The 18,217-nt window shown below is 53.8% G+C and overlaps 8 protein-coding genes across 8 annotated transcripts; 4 read left to right on the top strand and 4 right to left on the bottom strand.

The window, feature by feature from the left end:
- Nucleotides 1-290: 290 nt before the first annotated feature.
- On the top strand, nucleotides 291-1,108 carry ATEG_06077 (lytic polysaccharide monooxygenase auxiliary activity family 9 protein; the record flags this gene model as incomplete). Its single annotated transcript, XM_001215255.1, has 3 exons — nucleotides 291-348; nucleotides 402-752; nucleotides 825-1,108. The coding sequence occupies 3 exons, from the start codon at nucleotides 291-293 to the stop codon at nucleotides 1,106-1,108; spliced, it is 693 nt and encodes a 230-aa protein (XP_001215255.1).
- Nucleotides 1,109-2,290: 1,182 nt separating this feature from the next.
- Nucleotides 2,291-2,724, top strand: ATEG_06078 (protoglobin family protein; the record flags this gene model as incomplete). Its single annotated transcript, XM_001215256.1, has 2 exons — nucleotides 2,291-2,396; nucleotides 2,450-2,724. 2 exons carry the CDS (start codon nucleotides 2,291-2,293, stop codon nucleotides 2,722-2,724), a joined length of 381 nt encoding a protein of 126 aa, XP_001215256.1.
- A 1,050-nt stretch (nucleotides 2,725-3,774) lies between these two features.
- On the top strand, nucleotides 3,775-4,685 carry ATEG_06079 (pyrroline-5-carboxylate reductase family protein; the record flags this gene model as incomplete). The annotated part of the gene is made up of 2 exons (XM_001215257.1): nucleotides 3,775-4,324; nucleotides 4,381-4,685. 2 exons carry the CDS (start codon nucleotides 3,775-3,777, stop codon nucleotides 4,683-4,685), a joined length of 855 nt encoding a protein of 284 aa, XP_001215257.1.
- Nucleotides 4,686-5,518: 833 nt separating this feature from the next.
- On the bottom strand, nucleotides 5,519-6,589 carry ATEG_06080 (putative GPI anchored protein; the record flags this gene model as incomplete). Its single annotated transcript, XM_001215258.1, has 2 exons — nucleotides 5,519-5,942; nucleotides 5,988-6,589. 2 exons carry the CDS (start codon nucleotides 6,587-6,589, stop codon nucleotides 5,519-5,521), a joined length of 1,026 nt encoding a protein of 341 aa, XP_001215258.1.
- A 774-nt stretch (nucleotides 6,590-7,363) lies between these two features.
- On the bottom strand, nucleotides 7,364-8,662 carry ATEG_06081 (intradiol ring-cleavage dioxygenase; the record flags this gene model as incomplete). The annotated part of the gene is made up of 3 exons (XM_001215259.1): nucleotides 7,364-7,982; nucleotides 8,036-8,360; nucleotides 8,419-8,662. 3 exons carry the CDS (start codon nucleotides 8,660-8,662, stop codon nucleotides 7,364-7,366), a joined length of 1,188 nt encoding a protein of 395 aa, XP_001215259.1.
- An 899-nt stretch (nucleotides 8,663-9,561) lies between these two features.
- Nucleotides 9,562-11,592, bottom strand: ATEG_06082 (uncharacterized protein; the record flags this gene model as incomplete). Its single annotated transcript, XM_001215260.1, has 7 exons — nucleotides 9,562-10,103; nucleotides 10,176-10,230; nucleotides 10,280-10,796; nucleotides 10,842-10,991; nucleotides 11,041-11,160; nucleotides 11,212-11,410; nucleotides 11,457-11,592. 7 exons carry the CDS (start codon nucleotides 11,590-11,592, stop codon nucleotides 9,562-9,564), a joined length of 1,719 nt encoding a protein of 572 aa, XP_001215260.1.
- Nucleotides 11,593-14,070: 2,478 nt separating this feature from the next.
- ATEG_06083 (uncharacterized protein) lies at nucleotides 14,071-15,808 on the top strand (the record flags this gene model as incomplete). The annotated part of the gene is made up of 2 exons (XM_001215261.1): nucleotides 14,071-15,070; nucleotides 15,363-15,808. The coding sequence occupies 2 exons, from the start codon at nucleotides 14,071-14,073 to the stop codon at nucleotides 15,806-15,808; spliced, it is 1,446 nt and encodes a 481-aa protein (XP_001215261.1).
- A 420-nt stretch (nucleotides 15,809-16,228) lies between these two features.
- Nucleotides 16,229-18,023, bottom strand: ATEG_06084 (acyl--CoA ligase; the record flags this gene model as incomplete). Its single annotated transcript, XM_001215262.1, has 3 exons — nucleotides 16,229-16,561; nucleotides 16,621-17,903; nucleotides 17,960-18,023. 3 exons carry the CDS (start codon nucleotides 18,021-18,023, stop codon nucleotides 16,229-16,231), a joined length of 1,680 nt encoding a protein of 559 aa, XP_001215262.1.
- Between the last annotated feature and the right edge of the window lie 194 nt (nucleotides 18,024-18,217).

Here is an 18,217-nt window from a genome sequence, read left to right on the forward strand (position 1 = left end):
TCTAACACATTTAGCCTGTATACCGTGGACCCTGCATTGAGATCTGCATCTCAGGCAGTAGTTGGACGACCCATTGGATGGCTAAACACCCTTGTAGAACATAAAACATCCTTCCTCATCATCTCGACGATCGAAATTTATACGTCGGAGCATCGCCCGTCGCCCTAAACGGTCACCAGCACGTCAAAGATATTTTATAAAGCTCCCACGTAGCAACGTAGGAAGTCTCAATGCAGCGTCCGTATCATCTTCCAAAATTCTATCTTAGTCCTTGACCAAACCGCCACAACATGAAAGGCTCCTATCTGTTGGGCTCAGCCATGCTGGCTGCAACCTCCTACGCACACTGTACGCCCTGTCTGCACCATATACGTACCAGTTCATCCAGCTGACCTTCTCAGACGTCTTCCCCGCCCTGATCAAAGACGGCGAGGCAACACCCGACTGGAAGTACGTTCGCCAATGGACAGGCTCCTACACGAACAGCCCCGTCACCGACGTCGACTCCCTCGACATCCGCTGCAACGTCGACGCCACCACCGGCAACAACACCAGCACCCTCGGCGTCGCCGCCGGCTCGACCATCGGCTTCACCGTGAAAACCGAGATCGGCCACCCCGGCCCGCTCCTCGTGTACATGGCCAAGGCGCCCACGACGGCCGCGGCGTTTGACGGTTCTGGAGAGTCGTGGTTCAAGATCTATGAGGACGGGCCGAAATTCAACGCGGACGGGCTCACATGGCCGACGGAGGGTATGCCGCGCCGACACCTTCCCCGATATAATGTGGTGTGATGTACTGTAGTGTTTGACTGATGGTGTGTAGGCGCGACGCAGGTCACGTTTGATCTCCCTGCTGCCCTGCCGGATGGTGACTACCTCGTGCGTGTGGAGCATATTGGCTTGCACTCGGCGAACACCGAGGGAGGCGCGCAGTTTTATATCTCCTGTGGCCAGGTCACGGTGACCGGGGGTGGGGATGGGACGCCTGGGCCTTTGGTGGCGTTCCCGGGGGCGTACTCGCCGACTGATCCGGGGATCTTGATTGATATCTATTACCCGGTGCCTACCGAGTATACGCCGCCTGGGCCGGCGGTTTGGGGGAAGTAAAGAGCCAAGGGCTTTATTGTGTGAAATGGGTGATCCAACATCATCATTCCAGACGCATTTGTTACTTGGGTGTACAGTATCTCCCTGCGGTGACTCAACGTCTCGCGATGTCTATTTCACTTTGAACGTACATATATTCCCTCATAAGTGACTGCCTAGACACGATCCTTGCGTTTTCGACAATACTACGTGATATATAGAGCACTGTGCATATCGGTCTGCTTCTGGCCGGTTCTGAAACACTGACAGTTACAGAACGGCTGATCGCAATTTTTCCCGATTGATCGACCGGCGTTTCGGCCCGATGCACGCTGCATGCTAAGGTCGATCAAAGGATCTCCGTTCATCCGGAGAGCGTAGTCTTCCCGGGAGATCTCGCAGTACATACATACATCGAGCCAGGGCATGAACCGAGAAGAAAAGGAGATGGCATTTCTCCTGCTTGACCAAAAATCATTGGAATGCTGCTCCTGAAAAGTTCACAGTTAGTCTAACATGGCAGCGTTATATTGCACACATGATTGATTGCTCCCAATGGGGCATTTACTGGCAGTTTGTTTGCCATGAACAGAGCGTCACTCCACTGCAATCCTATTGCTGCTTGGTCACTCCTCTGCGCACATCCTCAGGCCGCAGCCCTATGAATGAGTCGCAAGCAACGTGTGCAGTGGACTTGACAGCGGATCCACTTGTCGAGCCACTAGTCGACGCATGGGCGTCAGATTTGATTGATAATCTTCCGGTCATCGACCAACGTTGGCAGGGGGGTTGTGTGCAGTTTGTAGGTTTGGGTAGAGGTCCGTCAGCACAGCGTGTCACGGTTTGTTTTGTGCTGTTGGTTCCGATTGTAGCCGATGAGGCTAGATTCTAGCCCGAGTCCTATGCTTGCATAATATCCTGCAGTATGCTCTGCACCCCGTGATGTCGAACTTCGGTTATTGTTCCAGACGTTCTTGCTGACGGCCGTGCTGTATATCGAGTAAGATTAGATACAAACGCCCCATCAATCATGCCACACTTGCCGCTGAGGTAGAAGTCGAAGAAGCTGTAGCCTCCATGTTCACAGATCTGAGACCCACCTCGAGCTGAGCACGAAATATAACTACTTGGTCTTCCCAGCTGCCCCTGACGCTACTGCTGCAGACATCATTGAAGCTTGAACTAGCGCTGACGCCCGCAGAGATGGATTCCCAGCGCCAGAGCATTAGACAAGTGACGCGGAAGGAACTGTACACCAGTTTCGGGAAGCGTATGGAATACATCAAAGCCTTTGTCGGCTTCACGGACGGTACGCAGAGCAGACAGATACAGAGGTCCCTCTTAGCTTATGGCCTGCCGCAGACGACGCCATCACATTCAATAAAGGCGCAAAATATATCAAAGCCGCCATCCCAACCCTTGCGCATCGACTCTACGAAAGAATGCTGGAGTTCGACATCACAGCGCGTGCACTTCGGACGCGAACTACAATGTCCGATAGCCCTGTCGATGACCTCTTCACCATCGACAGTCCGCAGGTCCAGCGCAGGAAGATCTTCTGGAAATGGTACCTAACGCGGTTCTGCTCAGACCCCAGCCAGCTCGAATACTGGGAATATCTAGACAAAGTGGGGTGAGTCTGCATCTTTCCCTGTCTGGATATCGACTCATGCAGTACAGGAGAATGCACACTGGCAAGATCCTCATGCACCCATTGACAATTGAGTACGTCCACATGAACGCCTGCATCGGGTATCTGAAACAGATGCTCCTCGAGACGATATCTCTCCACCCGGACATGTCGATTCAATTCAAGTTCGCCTTTATCCGCGCCGTCAGCAAGATTCTCTGCGTCCAAAACGATCTCATAGCGCGGTGTTACATCCCTGAAGATCAGGAGTTTCTCAATGCCCCACACCCGGAGAGCAAAGCGGCCCCTGCGACGCCAGACCCTGACAGCGCGTCCGCCGCCGAGACTGCGTCCTCCATGCCAGAACAGGAGGACAGTCCTGATCGGTCTGTGCCGGGTCTCACGCAATCCTCACCGAGTTCTGCCGCGGGAAGGACGCATGTCTCGGCGGACAGCTGGAGCCATGTCGGTTCGAACAGGGATACGGCGGTGTCGTCCGATGTATCGTCGGATAATGTGTCTATCGCGAGTGGTCAGCCCGTGTCCGAGTATACCCATACGACACCGCGATTTGTATCGCCGTTTGCGGTAGATCATTTGCAGACTTTTGAGACGAAGATTTGGGCGAATGGTGGGAAGCGAAGATGAAAAAGCGAGGGAGAATGTATAGGTGCAGGATATATACTACTAATGACTGTGAATCGCAGCTATGTACTCTAGTTTATATGGGCTTAGGATAGTTCCGCTATGATAATTGTAAGAATCTGACTATACTCTTGAATCACCATTCACTTGAAGTGATGCTATTCTGTCAAGCACTTGCAATCTATACGCTAATGTTGTCTTGATGTACACATCTATGCTGGATTACGTGATTCCGACAGCGCTCGCTTGTTATGCATCTCGGACGCAATCGGACCATCTCCTCTCCGATATCGATACAACGCGGGGCATCTGCGGAACACCCCGCATCCATTCCCTTCTACTACTCCTACTTTTACTACTCCTACTCCTACTACCCCTACCCTCGATTGCACTCTCCAACCCACCCATCACAATGCCCTCCCTCCAGCAGAGCAGACTCGCCTTCATCGGCGGAGGTAACATGGCCTCCGCCATCATCGGCGGCCTCGTGAGCCAGGACATTAACCCCGCCAACATCATCGTCTCCGAGCCTTGGGCCCCCAACCGGGAGAAGGTCGCCGCCCTGGGCGTGCAGACGACGACCGACAACGGCGAGGCCGCCGCCGCCGCCGACGTGGTCGTCATCGCCGTTAAGCCGCAGGTCACCAAGGCGGTCTGCCAAGACCTCGCGGCCGCCTGGTCGCAGCGCACGACCCTGCCCGTAGTGGTCAGCATCGCGGCCGGCATCACCCTGGGCAGCCTGAAGGAGTGGCTGCAGACGGGCGACGGACGCCCGGCGCATGTGGTGCGCGTTATGCCCAACACGCCGGCGCTCGTGAAGGAGGGCGCGTCGGGTGCGCTTGCCAGCGCGGATGTCACGGCCGAGGAGAAGGAGCTGATCAATGCGCTGCTTGCGACGGTTAGCAAGGCGACCGAGTGGGTGGATCGGGAGGAGCTGCTGGATGTTGTGACGGGTTTGTCGGGTGAGTTGCGCTGTTGAGTAGATGTATGCGATAGAACTGGTGTTAATGTTGAGCAGGATCCGGCCCCGCGTACTTCTTCGCCATGGTCGAGCACTTGGTCGCGTCGGCAATGGGCCTGGGGCTCTCCCAGGAGCAGGCTACGAGACTGGCGGCGCAGACTTGTCTTGGAGCCGGGAAGATGCTGGTCGAGTCGGAGGATAGCCCTTCCCAGCTGCGCAAGAATGTTACCAGCCCGAATGGCACCACCCATGCGGCGCTGCAGACGTTCGAGGGGCTTAAGTTCGACGAGATCGTGGACAAGGCCGTCAAGGCGGCCACGTCTCGCGCGGCAGAGCTGGGAAACACTCTTGGGAAGCTGTAAAAGTTTGTGATTAGGGCATGGAGAAAAGCAAGTTCGTCCTTTGTAACTGAAAAACGGAGTACTGTTTAGGGTGCATGCACGTGTTGGAGTGAACATCAACATATAGACTGGATGGTCATTGTTATAACTGAATGAAATCTGCAGACTTGTCTCTGGGCTCTGGCCTTCTGGTTCTCATAGACCCAGGTAGATACTGAGCAAAGTAGCTCCTAGGCTCTATCTAGGGATAGGAGATTAATTGCCCTGATGTAGACTTCTACCTGTTATCACTCGAAGTTTGTTCTTGGACTTAGACTACACAGAATACCAGAGTGGGAGTACACACAGTAAAGACAGTGATCGGCTTCAATACGAAGCTTAGAGTTATCTGAGAGGCGTTTGACTTTCGATCATACCCAGGATAAGGGATCAATATCTGACTGACTCGTGTTGCACGGGGTAGATTCATTGGAGATAATCCTGAAGTGAACAGAACTAGAAGTCGAATTGTCTCACGAGATCTCAGGAGAAGTCGGTCTTGTTGGCGCACCGACGAACCTAGACTTCCATTCTGGGCCAGGCTGAGGACTGGTGTGCTGATTACACTGGTGTCTGACTCCTGATTCAGGCTGAACAGACGTTGTCACTATTCCAGTTATTGGGAAATCACTAGAGGCAAAACCATCCATATACGTTTGTACTACTTGAATGGACCGGGCGAACTAGAAGCAGCTTGAGTAGACTTGAGGAGAAATACACATACGTACTGAAATAGAATATATCATTATAATTAGGGGTCATCTCGAGTCCACTTAATAACAGCTTAGCTATGGATGAAACTCATCCCGCCTTCATTACAAATAAACCGCCAGGATAGCCGGCAGCATCAGCCCACAGATCAGAATCATGTCATACCAAGAGGCTACAAAGAGCGGTCGTAGTGAACCAGCGCCGCCAGGAGCGTCGCCAGCATTCAGGCTGCCTCCTGAGCTGGAACCTCCCCCGATGTTGGCATTCCCACTGCCTCCATCTGACCCAAACCCAGACCCAGACTCAGACCCAGTCGCAGACTCGCTCGTCTGCGTTGGGGTTGGCGGATTGGTGGCAGTAGCCGGGATAGAGTACGTCAATGTCGCAGACATGTCTTCGAACGACGAAGACGCATCGGCGCTGTTGGTAGCCCTGACACTGACGATGGTGGTTGTGATGGTGGTTGTAGAAGTCAGGATATTCGTCGACGACGGGGTATAGTATGTGTAGAACGTGACCCAATAAGACCTTATCCGTCAGCTGGGATCTCATCAGGGAAGCCAAACAACCTACCATGTAACAGTCCAAGAGTAATATTCCCAGATAGTAGCATATGTCGTGGTGTAATAGTTCGTCGATGTCGAGTAGTCCGTCGACGTATACGTATACGTATAGTCGACACCACCGCCACCACCGCCCCCCAAACAGCCTCCGGCAGGGCAGCATTTCGGCACACTATCGACTAGGTAGCAGTAACGCCCCGGATCGCAGTACCCGCCGCTCCGACAGCATTCGCCCCCGTCGGGAATGCACCCATTGTGACACGGTTTAGTGCCGGGAGAGCAGCACCCCCCGTCGTTGCTACAAGTGTTCCCCGAATAGCAGTAGTATCCGCCGCAGCAGACGTCGCTCAGAGAACTGACGCAGGTCCCGTCCTGGCAGCAAATGCTGCAGCCGTAGGGGCAATTATTTCTCTTCGACAAGTCCCGGCCGAAGAGCTCATCGAGCTCGAGTTTTGCGTCGCGACGAATAACCAGGCTGTCGTTTTGTGCCGTGCTGGGCTGTTCGTTTCGGATTGGAGGCCCTGCTGGAATGGGCGTGAGTCGCTGCGAATCTTCGGCCACGACGGAGGAGACGAGGAGGAGCAGAACGGCGGTCCCCAGGCTGGACCACATTGTGCTGTGAGCTGTGGTAGGTCAATATGGGAGGGTTTGTCAAGGTGTGGGATATCCTGCGTGAGATACGGAGAGCAGTGAATATGTACGTTGGACGAAGGTTGCGGTGTGATTTATGACCCTCTTCCAGGCTAAAGCCGAGAATGGGAATGAAGGCCTAAGGCATCGTATTTGGTGTTTCGTGGCGTGCTCGGATAGCAAAACGAGCCAGCCAGCAGGTAGTCCTCCTTTGCGCACCCTCCACTACCCAGGTAGCTAGCCATGCGTGGAATGGTGCGGATTGCGGGCTCGTATTCTCATGGGATGTTGTCCAGCAGGCAGGGCTCGTACCGCACATCTTGCGGCTCAACCCGAGCTGGATCGACATGATTCGTGACGTACCTCGTATTGAGGGCAGTCCGTGCCTTAGATTGCCCTCTTTAGTACTAGCCAAGCTCATGTTTTGGCACTATCATGAACGCCTCAAAGTTTCTGTTGCGTGTGATTCTGCCTTGCACTACGGCAGCTGCCGGAGGGACTCAAATAATGTTATGCGGCTGTTGCCTTGCTAGCAATCAGCTGTTAAGAGAAGAAAGCGCTGGGCAGCGGTTTTAGAAGCCATGAATCCTTGGCTACCGCCGTGGCAGGCTGCCCGTGGATAGTACAAGCATGTAGATCAATGGGAGGTGGATATGCACTTATGCAAGATGATTCTATTGCAACAACAATCTAGACACAGTCTATAGAGTACAGAAACAATATTCGATACAATCAGCGAGCTCACTATTAGTGAGATCAAGCACTGGGCGCAGCAGTACCCGACGGCGCAGCTCCCGACGGCGCAGCACCAGAGGGCATAGTGCCATTCGAATCCCCGCCAGAGCCACCACCAAACGCCGCGCTCTCGGTGTTCTGATGTCCACCATTCTCGTCATAGTAACCAGCAATGTTGTAGTAAGAGTTGTCGGTGTAGTCCGCAGTAGTGTTGATGCCGATCTGGATCCACGCAAACAATCCGTCGTCCAGCCCGTTGCCGAGATACAGGTATTCCGGGAAGGGGTCGTAGGCACTGGACGCCTGCTGGATACTCCACATGTCTTCGGCGTTGGAGGTGACATCCTTCGTGTTGGTGTTGTACGGGTAGGTGTCCTCCACGGCAGAGCGAAGCACCTCGTTCCAGAACAGCTGTCCGATATGGGCGACGCTGCCGGTACCCACGACCAAGGTGCCGTTGTTCTCGTTGACGGTAGCGTTCAAGTGGGTCAGGAGATGGGTGTGGGTAGCGCGTCCGTCGTAGTGGCCGGGGAAAATGGTGTCGAAGGTGACCACGCCGTCTTCGTCGGTGTACTGGATGCCGCGCAGGTAGGTCGAGTCCCAGCCGTCGGCGGCGTAGTTGCCAGAGGTCGAGATACCGCTGTAGGAAGCTTGTTAGTTGCGATTCTACATGCAATGACTGGTGAGTCTCACCTGTACACGCCAGTGGCGTTGGCCTGCCAGATGTCCACCAAGGCGCCTTCGACAGGACGGCAGGTGTTGACATCGATGTACTGGACTTCGATGGTCATATCCACACCGTCCGAGTATTTATCCTCCTTCACATTCTGGCGGATGACCTCACCCCAGATGTAGTACGGTCCGTCGGTGATGGTGGGGGTCAGGATGGCACTGGTGTTGCCGCCAAAGATGACCGACTCGGGAGTGTTGGGCGAGTAGTCGAGGATGTCGGTGCGGTTGTGGTCGATTGCTTCCCATTTCTCCAGAGCAGCCAGGTCGCGACGCCACTTCTGGGAGTCTATTTTATCGTTAGGTTAGACAGGTATAGCGGTTGCGAGGGGTTGAGGTAATCATACTGGCCGTGATGCCGCGGGCCTTGCGCAGCTCGCGCGCAGTGCGAGCACGACGGGCAACGTTACGCTGCTGCAGCTGTCTCGCATGCTCGGTACTGGCGCAAGCATCAAGAGAGCGCTTAGCCTGGTTCGCCATGATGTCGCGAGCATGGATTTCGCGCCGGACGGCTTGCGGGTCATGCTTCTCGCCGGGGTGGGCGAGGGCCAAGGTGGCGGCCGTCAGAGCAACGAGCTTGGAGAAATGCATCTTGCAGGAGTTTGATATTGGACTTTGGACTGATGAACAACTACCTGCTATTGTCGCCGCGGCGCCCCATCTTTATAGACAGCACCTGTCGACTTGCCGAGATTCTGCCGCGTCATCGCTCCTGAGTCTTTGCTCGTGCGTATCCTGAATAAAATGACCCGGAATAGGAGATGCGTAATCGCCTAAGGCTGAGCGGCTTCTGTGGACACTCCTTGGTCTACCCCGTGCTGAACTATGCTGGTTTTGCACTATCTTGAGGCCCAAGGCCGTCGCAGTATGCTCTGGACTGCTGGCCGGCGTCTTGGCGCCGCGTACGTTGCTCCGCTGCGCCGCTGCGATGGCAAAGAGCAGAAGGGATCGTCCCGCGGGACGAATCATGTTCGGTTCATTATCATTCAGGCCCACGGAAAGTGCCCGGCGCGGTGAGCTTGGCTGGGAAGACCCGGCTGTTGGATTAGGGCTGATGTGGAGGCGTCTATCTGATACGGGCCGGCACACACAAGTACGTGGAGTATACGTATGTGGGCGAGGACGATTCGCCAAGAATAGCAACTTGCTCATAAGCCTTTTAACAAGAATCCTCAATGGCTGCCAGAAGCGCCATGTGGACTTGTTTCGACCCCCTGGGTCTATTCCACCGCCACGTCTACTCCATCGCTCCCGTTCAAGATGTTTCGAGAAGAGCAAAGTGGGATTACTTAATCGGAAAACCAGATGCCCGATCACTGTGGATAATGAGCGTGTTGTCCCCTTTAATGCAATGCTGACTACCTAGTAGATATTCTTAGGTAACTGAAAAACATATAGTTATGGAGTCCCTATGTTCAAGTAACCGCGCGCATAAGCATGTGCAAATCACCTCAATTCAGTCTATCAGCATCCCACCATGGCCATTCTCACTAAAGTCTCGCCTGAACCGGAGCAAAAGTCTCCTTTTCCTCGCTCAAATCCACCACTCCTTCCCCAGTGTATGCCGGCGCGGCCCGGACAAAAGCCGCGAACCGCTCGGCCGTCTGGAATGGGGCGACACAGTAAGGGCCAATCTCCAGCTCGTCTAGCAACTGGTCCAGCCGCGGGAGGATGCGGTCCATCGCACGCCGTTCCATCTGGTACTGGGTGAACCGCTTGAAGCCGAGGTTCTCACTGTACCAGCTGAGATCCTGGTTGACCATGCCTGCCTCGGCCAGCGCCAGGAGGTCGGCGTCAATGCCAGCATCCAAGGCGGCCTCGTACGCCATCCGGTGGCCAATCGCAATGATCAACGGGCGACATCGGGGGATAATCAAGCTGTTGTATTCGTCGCTACGATGCGCCTTCTTGATACTCTTGAGTGCGGCCTGTAGCTCCCGAACGTAGCCTGCTTCATGTTGAGCTAGGAGAGAGTCCGGGCGTGCGGGCTTTGGTACGGCGTATCGGCCGATGAGGAGTTCCGTTGCGAGGCCTGTAACTTGTGAGTATACTGAAGGGGGGTTGTTGAAGGAAGATTGTATGAGAATATCGTCAGGGAACGTACGAATGCACAGAACCAGACAATCGCCTTCTGCGATACCATTTCCTCGGGTTAGAGCCTGTCCGTAATCAGTGGAAGCACCAGGAATATATAAGGAACCATCTCACCTCAAGCTCAACTAGCTGGTTGTGAATAAAGACTCCCTGAGCACCACAGCGCTCAAGAATCCCCGCAATACTGCCTTGTCCGAACTGAAGGAACGTTGCCTTCAGGATGACTCCCAACCCATGTCGGACCCTAAAATCAAGAGACGTATCGCTGAAGTGCGAAGTGATCCAGTTGGCGAAAGGCATCATGATCGTGACCTGCGCCAACGAATGCAGGATAGGCACTTGCTGGGTGCGGAACGAAATGATGGGCATCGGCTTGCCATCCGAGCCTACGACCATACGCCGCAGACTGTACTTGCCTCCCAAGTACGTGGCACATTTCATGAAAGGGATGGTCCACAAGCTCAGGGCCAGGGTGCCGAAGCCGACCCGCTGGATTGCTGAGAGGAACCTGTCGCGCATGTTGTCGGGTTTCTCCAGCTCTCCCAACAGGGCGGTTGATGGAACCTGTACTTGGTTGAACGAGGTGAGGGCGTGATCCAAGACGCGGCCACTCGCGATAGGAGGAAGCATCCTAGCTGGTTAGCTGGGTGTGGTCTGCAAGCTCTGAGTGACTTACTGGGACATGACCCCGGTGCACATCTGTCTCCCGTCGTTCAAGGGAACAAGGAACGGACGAATTCCTCTATCGTCTCCCTCGACCATAAGACGACAGAACACTACCGCAACACGAGGGATGCCGGCGACGGGCATGGAAGGAGGCATGAACCTGCCTTGTCAGTCTTTGGCCTTGGTATTAGTTGTGCGGCGAGACGTACTTGGCTGCTCCCGGGGAAGGGCTGTGTACCATGAAGCTACCATCGGGCTGCCATGTCGCGGTGGTCTCCAGGTTCTTTGCATCGCACCCATGGTCAAGCTCATTGAGCATGAATGGAGTCCTGTAGGGTATGTATCAGTATTGCACTTTGGCCACAGGACTGTAGACATACGTGATATCAAAATTAAGTAGCTTTTCCATGAAGGGGTGCAGGTCAGGCCGCTGAAGAGCGAAGGGGGCTACGGTTCCCGCGACCAAGTTGAACTGAATGGACCACAGAATCTGCGCGGTGACGTCTCGGACGATGATTCCGTCCATGTGCGCATCCCAAAACTTTGGAGTCAGGGAGAGGACATCATCCAAGGTGAGGGCTAGTTGATGTTAGCCGAGGCGTCCAGATCGGAGACGGCATCTTACCATGATGCCGTGCCAGTTGCCTGGCACGCAAATAGGACCTTTCCAGAGACTCAGTACGCGCCGAGTCATCGTAGTGTCTCTGGTATAGATCCTGTTGGAGGAGCTTAAGGCTCGAGTTCTCGTTCGTTGCTGGCATGTTCGATAGAAACTTGCTGGTCTGATTTTTGTTCTATGACATGCAGCATCCAGAGGCACCTGCAGCGGCCATCTTATATATGAGGCTTCCGCCCCTTGCGCCTTCGCCCATGTGACGTGGCTGGCGTATTCCCACGTCAGTCTGTCGCAAATCGAGCTAGGCCTGATCTCAGAAACGGTGGACTTGTGCTGTTGTTCCCGATAATGAAGTCAGAGGCGACTCGGTCAGGCGCTGCCACAGGCTCGTGTAGTAAGCATTCCGCCGGCCATACCGATGTAGCTCCGAGGGAGTTGTCTATACTTACCAGATCAATGTTCTAGCCATGGTACTTTGGCCGGTTTAGGTTTCGGGGATCACAATGAAAATCTTGAAAGTAGATTCTTGGCCATGGGAACTGCTGATATACCATTGGCATAATAGGTTGGGATAAACTTTGCAAGAGTGGAGGAGATGAAGACAGGAACCGAGTGTTTTGTGCCAACATTCCATCATATTCCTCGTATGAGTGGTATCAATCTCCCAGCAGGGTCCTACTGATGTCGTACATTAAACATATCTGCCGTACTGGATATAACGCTTGTGTCCAGCACTGTAGACCAAATGCTAGCCTGGACTTGATCCTCGGAATGCTGATGGTCGTGACGACAATTGACAGACGGAATGTTTGGTCTATCAAAGTTTGTTCGAAAGTACTGGAGTTCTTCATATATAATCCTACAGTATACTTTCCAGGAAAGACATCAATGGACGGTCTGGATGCGACATATACTTACTCTGACCTGGAGGAACTGGATATTGCCTGCCACCCAGTTCGAATGAATATGTGGGGATTCCATCAAACCGCTCAATCATGGCGGCCGTGACGACTGCGATGAATGTCAGACTTTCTGATGGCCAGGATGGAGTGAACCTTGATGTAGTCCTGGAGTCCATGGATCATACATTCACACTTTTTGTGGATACACTAGTGGCCCATCGGTTGCAGCTCTACGAAACAGCAATATGCCATAGACAAAGTAGGGCTTCTGATACGTCCTATTGTATGACTGCGTTGAACATCAATGCTAGTTGATACCAATTGAGAGTGGGACGCACTTTTCCACTAGTCTGGAGAGAGACATGCTAACGGAAAACAAAACCATGGATCTAAGATGGCCATAAGCCACTTCCAAGATATTGCACGGGGCCAACGTGTCGTCTGCTGCCATGTGGCAATGAGCACCTTTGGCCTCCGGACGGCTTCTGAAGGAGCTAGATCAGCACCTACTAGCAAGTATTTAATTGATACCATATGTCGCTATTGGATCAAAAGGGCCACCTACAGAATGATGAGACAATGCGCGATCTGTACTCTTCGATCCGCGAATGTGAAAAATCCTTACACGACTTCAGATCTTCCCCGATTGCATGACAACTTGCCCCTGTGCAGGTCGGCGCAACCCGACGTAGTGTATACTGGTACTGTCTTGCGATCTCCGTGAAGACATGTTGGTGTCTACTATTGGGGGGTTTTCATCCGCAGGTGCTAGAGTCGAACTTGATCTTGAATCAGGTCGCAACACTTAATAACAATGTCAACTCGCCGATGTGGAGTACGTACCTCCTTGAAACCTGCAGACAATTTTGTAGATGGTGGTTGATGAAGTTATTGGAGGGTTTGCTAGCCGTTTGTCAGTCAGTGACCAAGACAGCAGGCTTTCTACCATCGTTGATGTATATGACGGAGGGAAAAATAACCAAAGGACTCAGACATCTCTATTGACTGAAAAGATGTCCAGGGGGTTTCATCATAGGTCGGTGGCGAGGCGCGTCTCTGTGAATGACAGCGCTTGGTAATCTTAACCTGCACAGGACTTCACAAGCTTGAAGTGTATGAGAAAACACCACGGGCGCACGTCACTGCAAGATCTGCTCAGCTAAGATGACTGTATAGGAGATCGAAGTGCACGGACCTTGGGCAGACCACCATGCTGGATTCTGCATAATATCCTGGCTGCACAGGGGCATTGGGGCGTGTTTCCATGCACCACATTGTTTGTTTTGACGAGGCAGTAAGGACCAGGACATTGGCATATAATATACTCTACTTGTTTGTTCCATTGCACTTTAAGAAGCACCTTACGGACGTCCCCCTTCTAATGCTCATGATAATGCAGCACTACGACTCCACCGTGCTGTGGCAGCACAACCGAGGCGACTCGGCCCGGCGGTGTCACCAACAATCCCTTGGCTCATTCACTGCTGAACCACTAGCAGATAGCCGGGAGGAAGGCGGTCGACTGGCTTGATCGCCACGAGTCCTGCGGGGTCCAGACTGAGGCACATGAATCTCCGCAAGCTCGGAAATGAAGGTTCGTGCAGCTGGATAGATGACATTTTGTTCCTCTGGTCGTCCTGCTTCTCTTCTCGACCTCATCTGCCATTTTCCATCAATCCTAGTTAGTGATATAAGCAGCAACATCCCAGCAGTTATTAAAAATGGCCGAGTACACCCCTGAGGCCGAGGTCGAGGCCGCCTACAACACCCTGCAGGCAACCTTCCGGTCGGGCAAGACCAAGGAGATCGCCTGGAGAAAATGGCAGCTGAAGCAGGTCTGGTGGATGATCGAGGAGAACGAGCAGCGGATTGTCGAGGCGCTGCACAAGGACATGAACAAGCCCGTCTTCGAGACGACCTTTACCGAGTCGATGACCATCAAAACCGACATCGTCGAGCATCTCAAAAATATCGACAAATGGACCGCCGAACGGCCGACCGACACGCCCCTGGCTATGAAGGCCGTGTTGCGCCCAACTATCCGTCCGGAGCCTCTAGGCGTCGCGCTCATCATCGGGCCCTGGAACTTTCCCATCTCGCTCGTGCTGCAGCCTATGATCGCGGCCATCACTGCCGGCTGTGCCGTCATGCTGAAGCCGTCCGAGGTCACCCAGGCGGCCCAGGCGCTCCTGGTGGACCTCATCCCGAAGTACATGGATCCCAGCGCCATCCGCATTGTCACCGGCGGCCCGGCAGAGACCGGGAGCCTGATTGCGCGCAAATGGGATCATATCTTCTTCACGGGGTCGGTAAATGTTGCGCGGTATGTGGCTGCCGCGGCTGCGAAGAACCTGACGCCCACGGTACTGGAGCTCGGAGGCCAGTGTCCGGCCATCGTCACCAAGACGGCCGATGTTGAGACAGCTGCTCGGCAGATCGCCTGGGCGAAGTTTTTGAACTCGGGACAGATTTGTCTGACTGTTAACCATGTCTTTGCGCATCCGGATGTCGAGAAGAAGCTCATCGAGCGGATGACCTTCTACTTCAATGAGTTCAAGAAGGGCAAGACGTCGGAGATGACGCATATCGTGAACGACAAGAACTTTGAACGGTTGAAGGCGCTTCTAGAGAAGACTGACGGGAAGGTCGAGTGTGGCGGCGAGTTAGATGCGTCGACTCGGTGTATTAATCCGTCTGTCGTCAGCAACGTGACCATGAAAGGTATGTCGCAGAGGAGCACCTCAGTATGTTGTACAGTGAGCTGACCAAGGCAGACTCGCTTCTTTCTGAGGAGCTATTTGGAACCATCTGCCCGGTTCTTAGATCCTCTACTGATGAGGCAATCGAGTCGATCAACAGGTTAGTATATCTCCAGTGTATACTTCTCAGGACTGACATGTCGTTGCAGCCTGTCTCGTCCCCTCGCCATCTACATTTTCAGCAAGGACCAAAAGGAGATTGACAAAGGCAAGTCCCTTATCCCTGAACATCACAGCAACTAACAACGTTGTAGTTATCTCGTCCACCATCTCCGGCGGCGTCACCGTCAACGGCGTGCTGATCCATGCCGCTGTCCCCGGCGCCCCGTTCGGCGGTGTTGGGGATTCCGGCCATGGATCCTATCACGGTGACTACGGATTCCGTAGCTTCTCGCATATGCGTGTTATTGCCCGGCCGACGTCGGTCTTCTCCAAGGTCTCCTCGTTCCTGCTTCCCCCTTACTCACCTGACCGGGTCAAATGGTTTGCGGTTCGCAACAGTCTTGGGATCAAACGCAACTGGACCTTAGAGGATGAGAGACGCGAGTGCAGCAAGGGCGTTATCTGGAAGTCAGCGAGTCGCGTCCTAAAACTGCTAGTGGTGATCATTACCCTAGGACTGGTTGATTCGAAGCTGCAGGGCCGACTTGGTCTGCTGAATGCTTTTAACAATTTGATTGGTCTTCTGAAGGGCAAATAGGTGTTGTATGCTTCTTGCTTGACAAATATTGTATTTCGGAAGCTTGGATGTTCTTTTAGCAGGGTAGTTTTGTATAGTTCGTCTCTGTTGATAGCTTTGCTTCTCTCCATTCTAATTTATAACTGTTCTGAGCTGGTAAAACCATACCTCCTATTTGCAAGATTGATTGCATTTTCTTAGAGTAGACTAAGGAGAACCGCCTCTCTTCGTCTTTTCTGCTGATGTCATGATCTAGTGTACTCCAAGCCTGCGCCCATGAACGTCTCTTGGTTGGAACCACGGGCGGGTAGCTAATATGTAGAGCCTTTTCCTTACTCTTTTCAATATACTGGCAGTTGAGGCTTTGCTTTATGTGCAATATGGTTGAGTCAATTGCTGGTCACTATACGTTGCAGCACTCTATCGAAGAGTCCAGTTTATCTACAACTTCGCAGTCTTCGCCTCCTTCTTCAGCTGCTCGCGCAACTCGCGGCGCAGGATCTTCCCACTGGGACTCTTGGGGATGGCAGGGAGGAAGATGACACCGCCGCGGAGCTGCTTATAATGCGCCAAGTTGGCCTTGACAAACTCCTTCACCTCGTCTTCGGTGATCTTCTTCTGGTCCGCAACAATGTACGCCCGTGGCACCTCGTTACCAGAGCCGTCCGGCGCCGCCACTCCAATTACAGCGGCATCCATGATCTGCGGGTGGGAAAGGAGCAGTGCTTCCAGCTCGGCGGGGGCAACTTGAAGACCCTTGTACTTGATCAGTTCCTGGCGAAGGTTAGAGGTGGTCCAAAGACAGGGTATGTATTGTGAGTGTGGTATCGTACCTTCTTCCGGTCAACGATATAGAAAAGCCCGTTCTTACGAAGTCCAATATCTCCAGTCTTGAACCACCCATCCGCAGTGAAAGCATCCTTGGTTGCCTCAGGGTTGTTGTAGTACCCGGTCGTGACGACCGGGCCCTTGACGAGGAATTCGCCCTCCTTGCCTTCTTCAACGTCTTTTCCATCGTCGTCCACGATGCGGAGGCGCATGTTCGGCAGTAGTCGGCTCACGCTGCCCGTGAGCTCCTCCACGTCCGCCGGCATGCCGGTTGTGCTGCCGGTCGTCTCGCTCAGGCCCCAGGTCTGGTTGATAAGACAGCCCAGTTTCTTCTGGGCCTTCTGCTGGAGGTCAGCTCCCATCGGAGCTGCACCGGAGTAGGCGCGCCGCATCGTCTTGAACTGATCCGTGACCAGCGGGCTCAAGCTGATGAGCAGGTATATAGGCGGGACAGTGAAGAAGAAGGTTATCTCCAGTTTCTTGCAGTACTCCAGGAACTTTTCAAAGTCGAACCGCTCCATCCAGTAGACAGTGCCACCCACCACACCAGGGTTGATGAAGTACCCCTGGCAACCAGCGATATGAGCCGTCGGGAGGTGAGCCAAAGTGCGGTACGGGTTCTCGTAGTTGGGATCCTCTGCCTTTTTCCTGGCCGTATGCTCCTGATCCATGAAGTAGGGGATCAGCGCTTCAGCAACAACGTTGAGATGGGAGATGTTGACACCCTTCGGCACGCCCGTGGTGCCGCTGCTGTAGAGCAGGCAGATGAGGGAGTTCTTCAACGCCTCCGGGTCAGTTATGCGCTCCCAATCCAGCACATCGGTCTCTCTCAGAGCAGCAAGGTAGTTCTGGCCTGTGCTGTAGTTCTCCAGCACGCGCTGGTGGCCCATGCTCTTCAAGATTAGCACCCGGTCCATGGGCACACCCGCCGCCTGGGCGGCCTTGACCGCAACATCCTGACAGCTGGCACCGGTAATGACCAGCCGACTGTTCCCCTGGCGGATCTGTCGCTCCAGCTCCGCTGGGGATGCCGTGTATGATGCGGCGCTCCACACGCCACCCGCGGCGATAACACCGTAGAAGACCGTCGGCAAGAGGATCTGTCCGGGTGAGACTCCCAGAATGACGTCCTTTCCGGCGCCGTTGCTACCGACCCCGAAGTGATGTCTCAGGACGTATGCGATCTGGCGGGTGTACTGGCGGGCTTGGGCTTTGGTGATGGAATTGGAGGGGTCCGCCGCCTCTGCATGCATCACAGTGCTTTCATCACTGCGCGGAAGGGGGGACTCTGGATTTGGAGGAGTTAATTGATAGGATGGGTAGATTAATTACGAAAGCGCATACCGAACAGGAGGGTTAGGAGGTCAATGTTGGGGATGTCATAGTCTTTCTCGGGGAGGTAAATCATCGTGGTGGGGGGAGATATATCTGACTCTATGTCTATGAGAGAACTGACAACAAAGACGACTACCTACGGCGCCGACCACAGTTTTATACGAGGAGGTTGCTTTATCAAACAATTATGAGTTCGACAGTGTCTTTTGTGTCGTGCATAAGCGCGTTCACTGCTCCAAAGGGGGGATATTAGGGGGGTATGTCCAA

Source organism: Aspergillus terreus, genomic scaffold, assembly GCF_000149615.1.
Source record: "Aspergillus terreus NIH2624 scaffold_8 genomic scaffold, whole genome shotgun sequence".
NCBI lineage: Eukaryota > Fungi > Ascomycota > Eurotiomycetes > Eurotiales > Aspergillaceae > Aspergillus > Aspergillus terreus.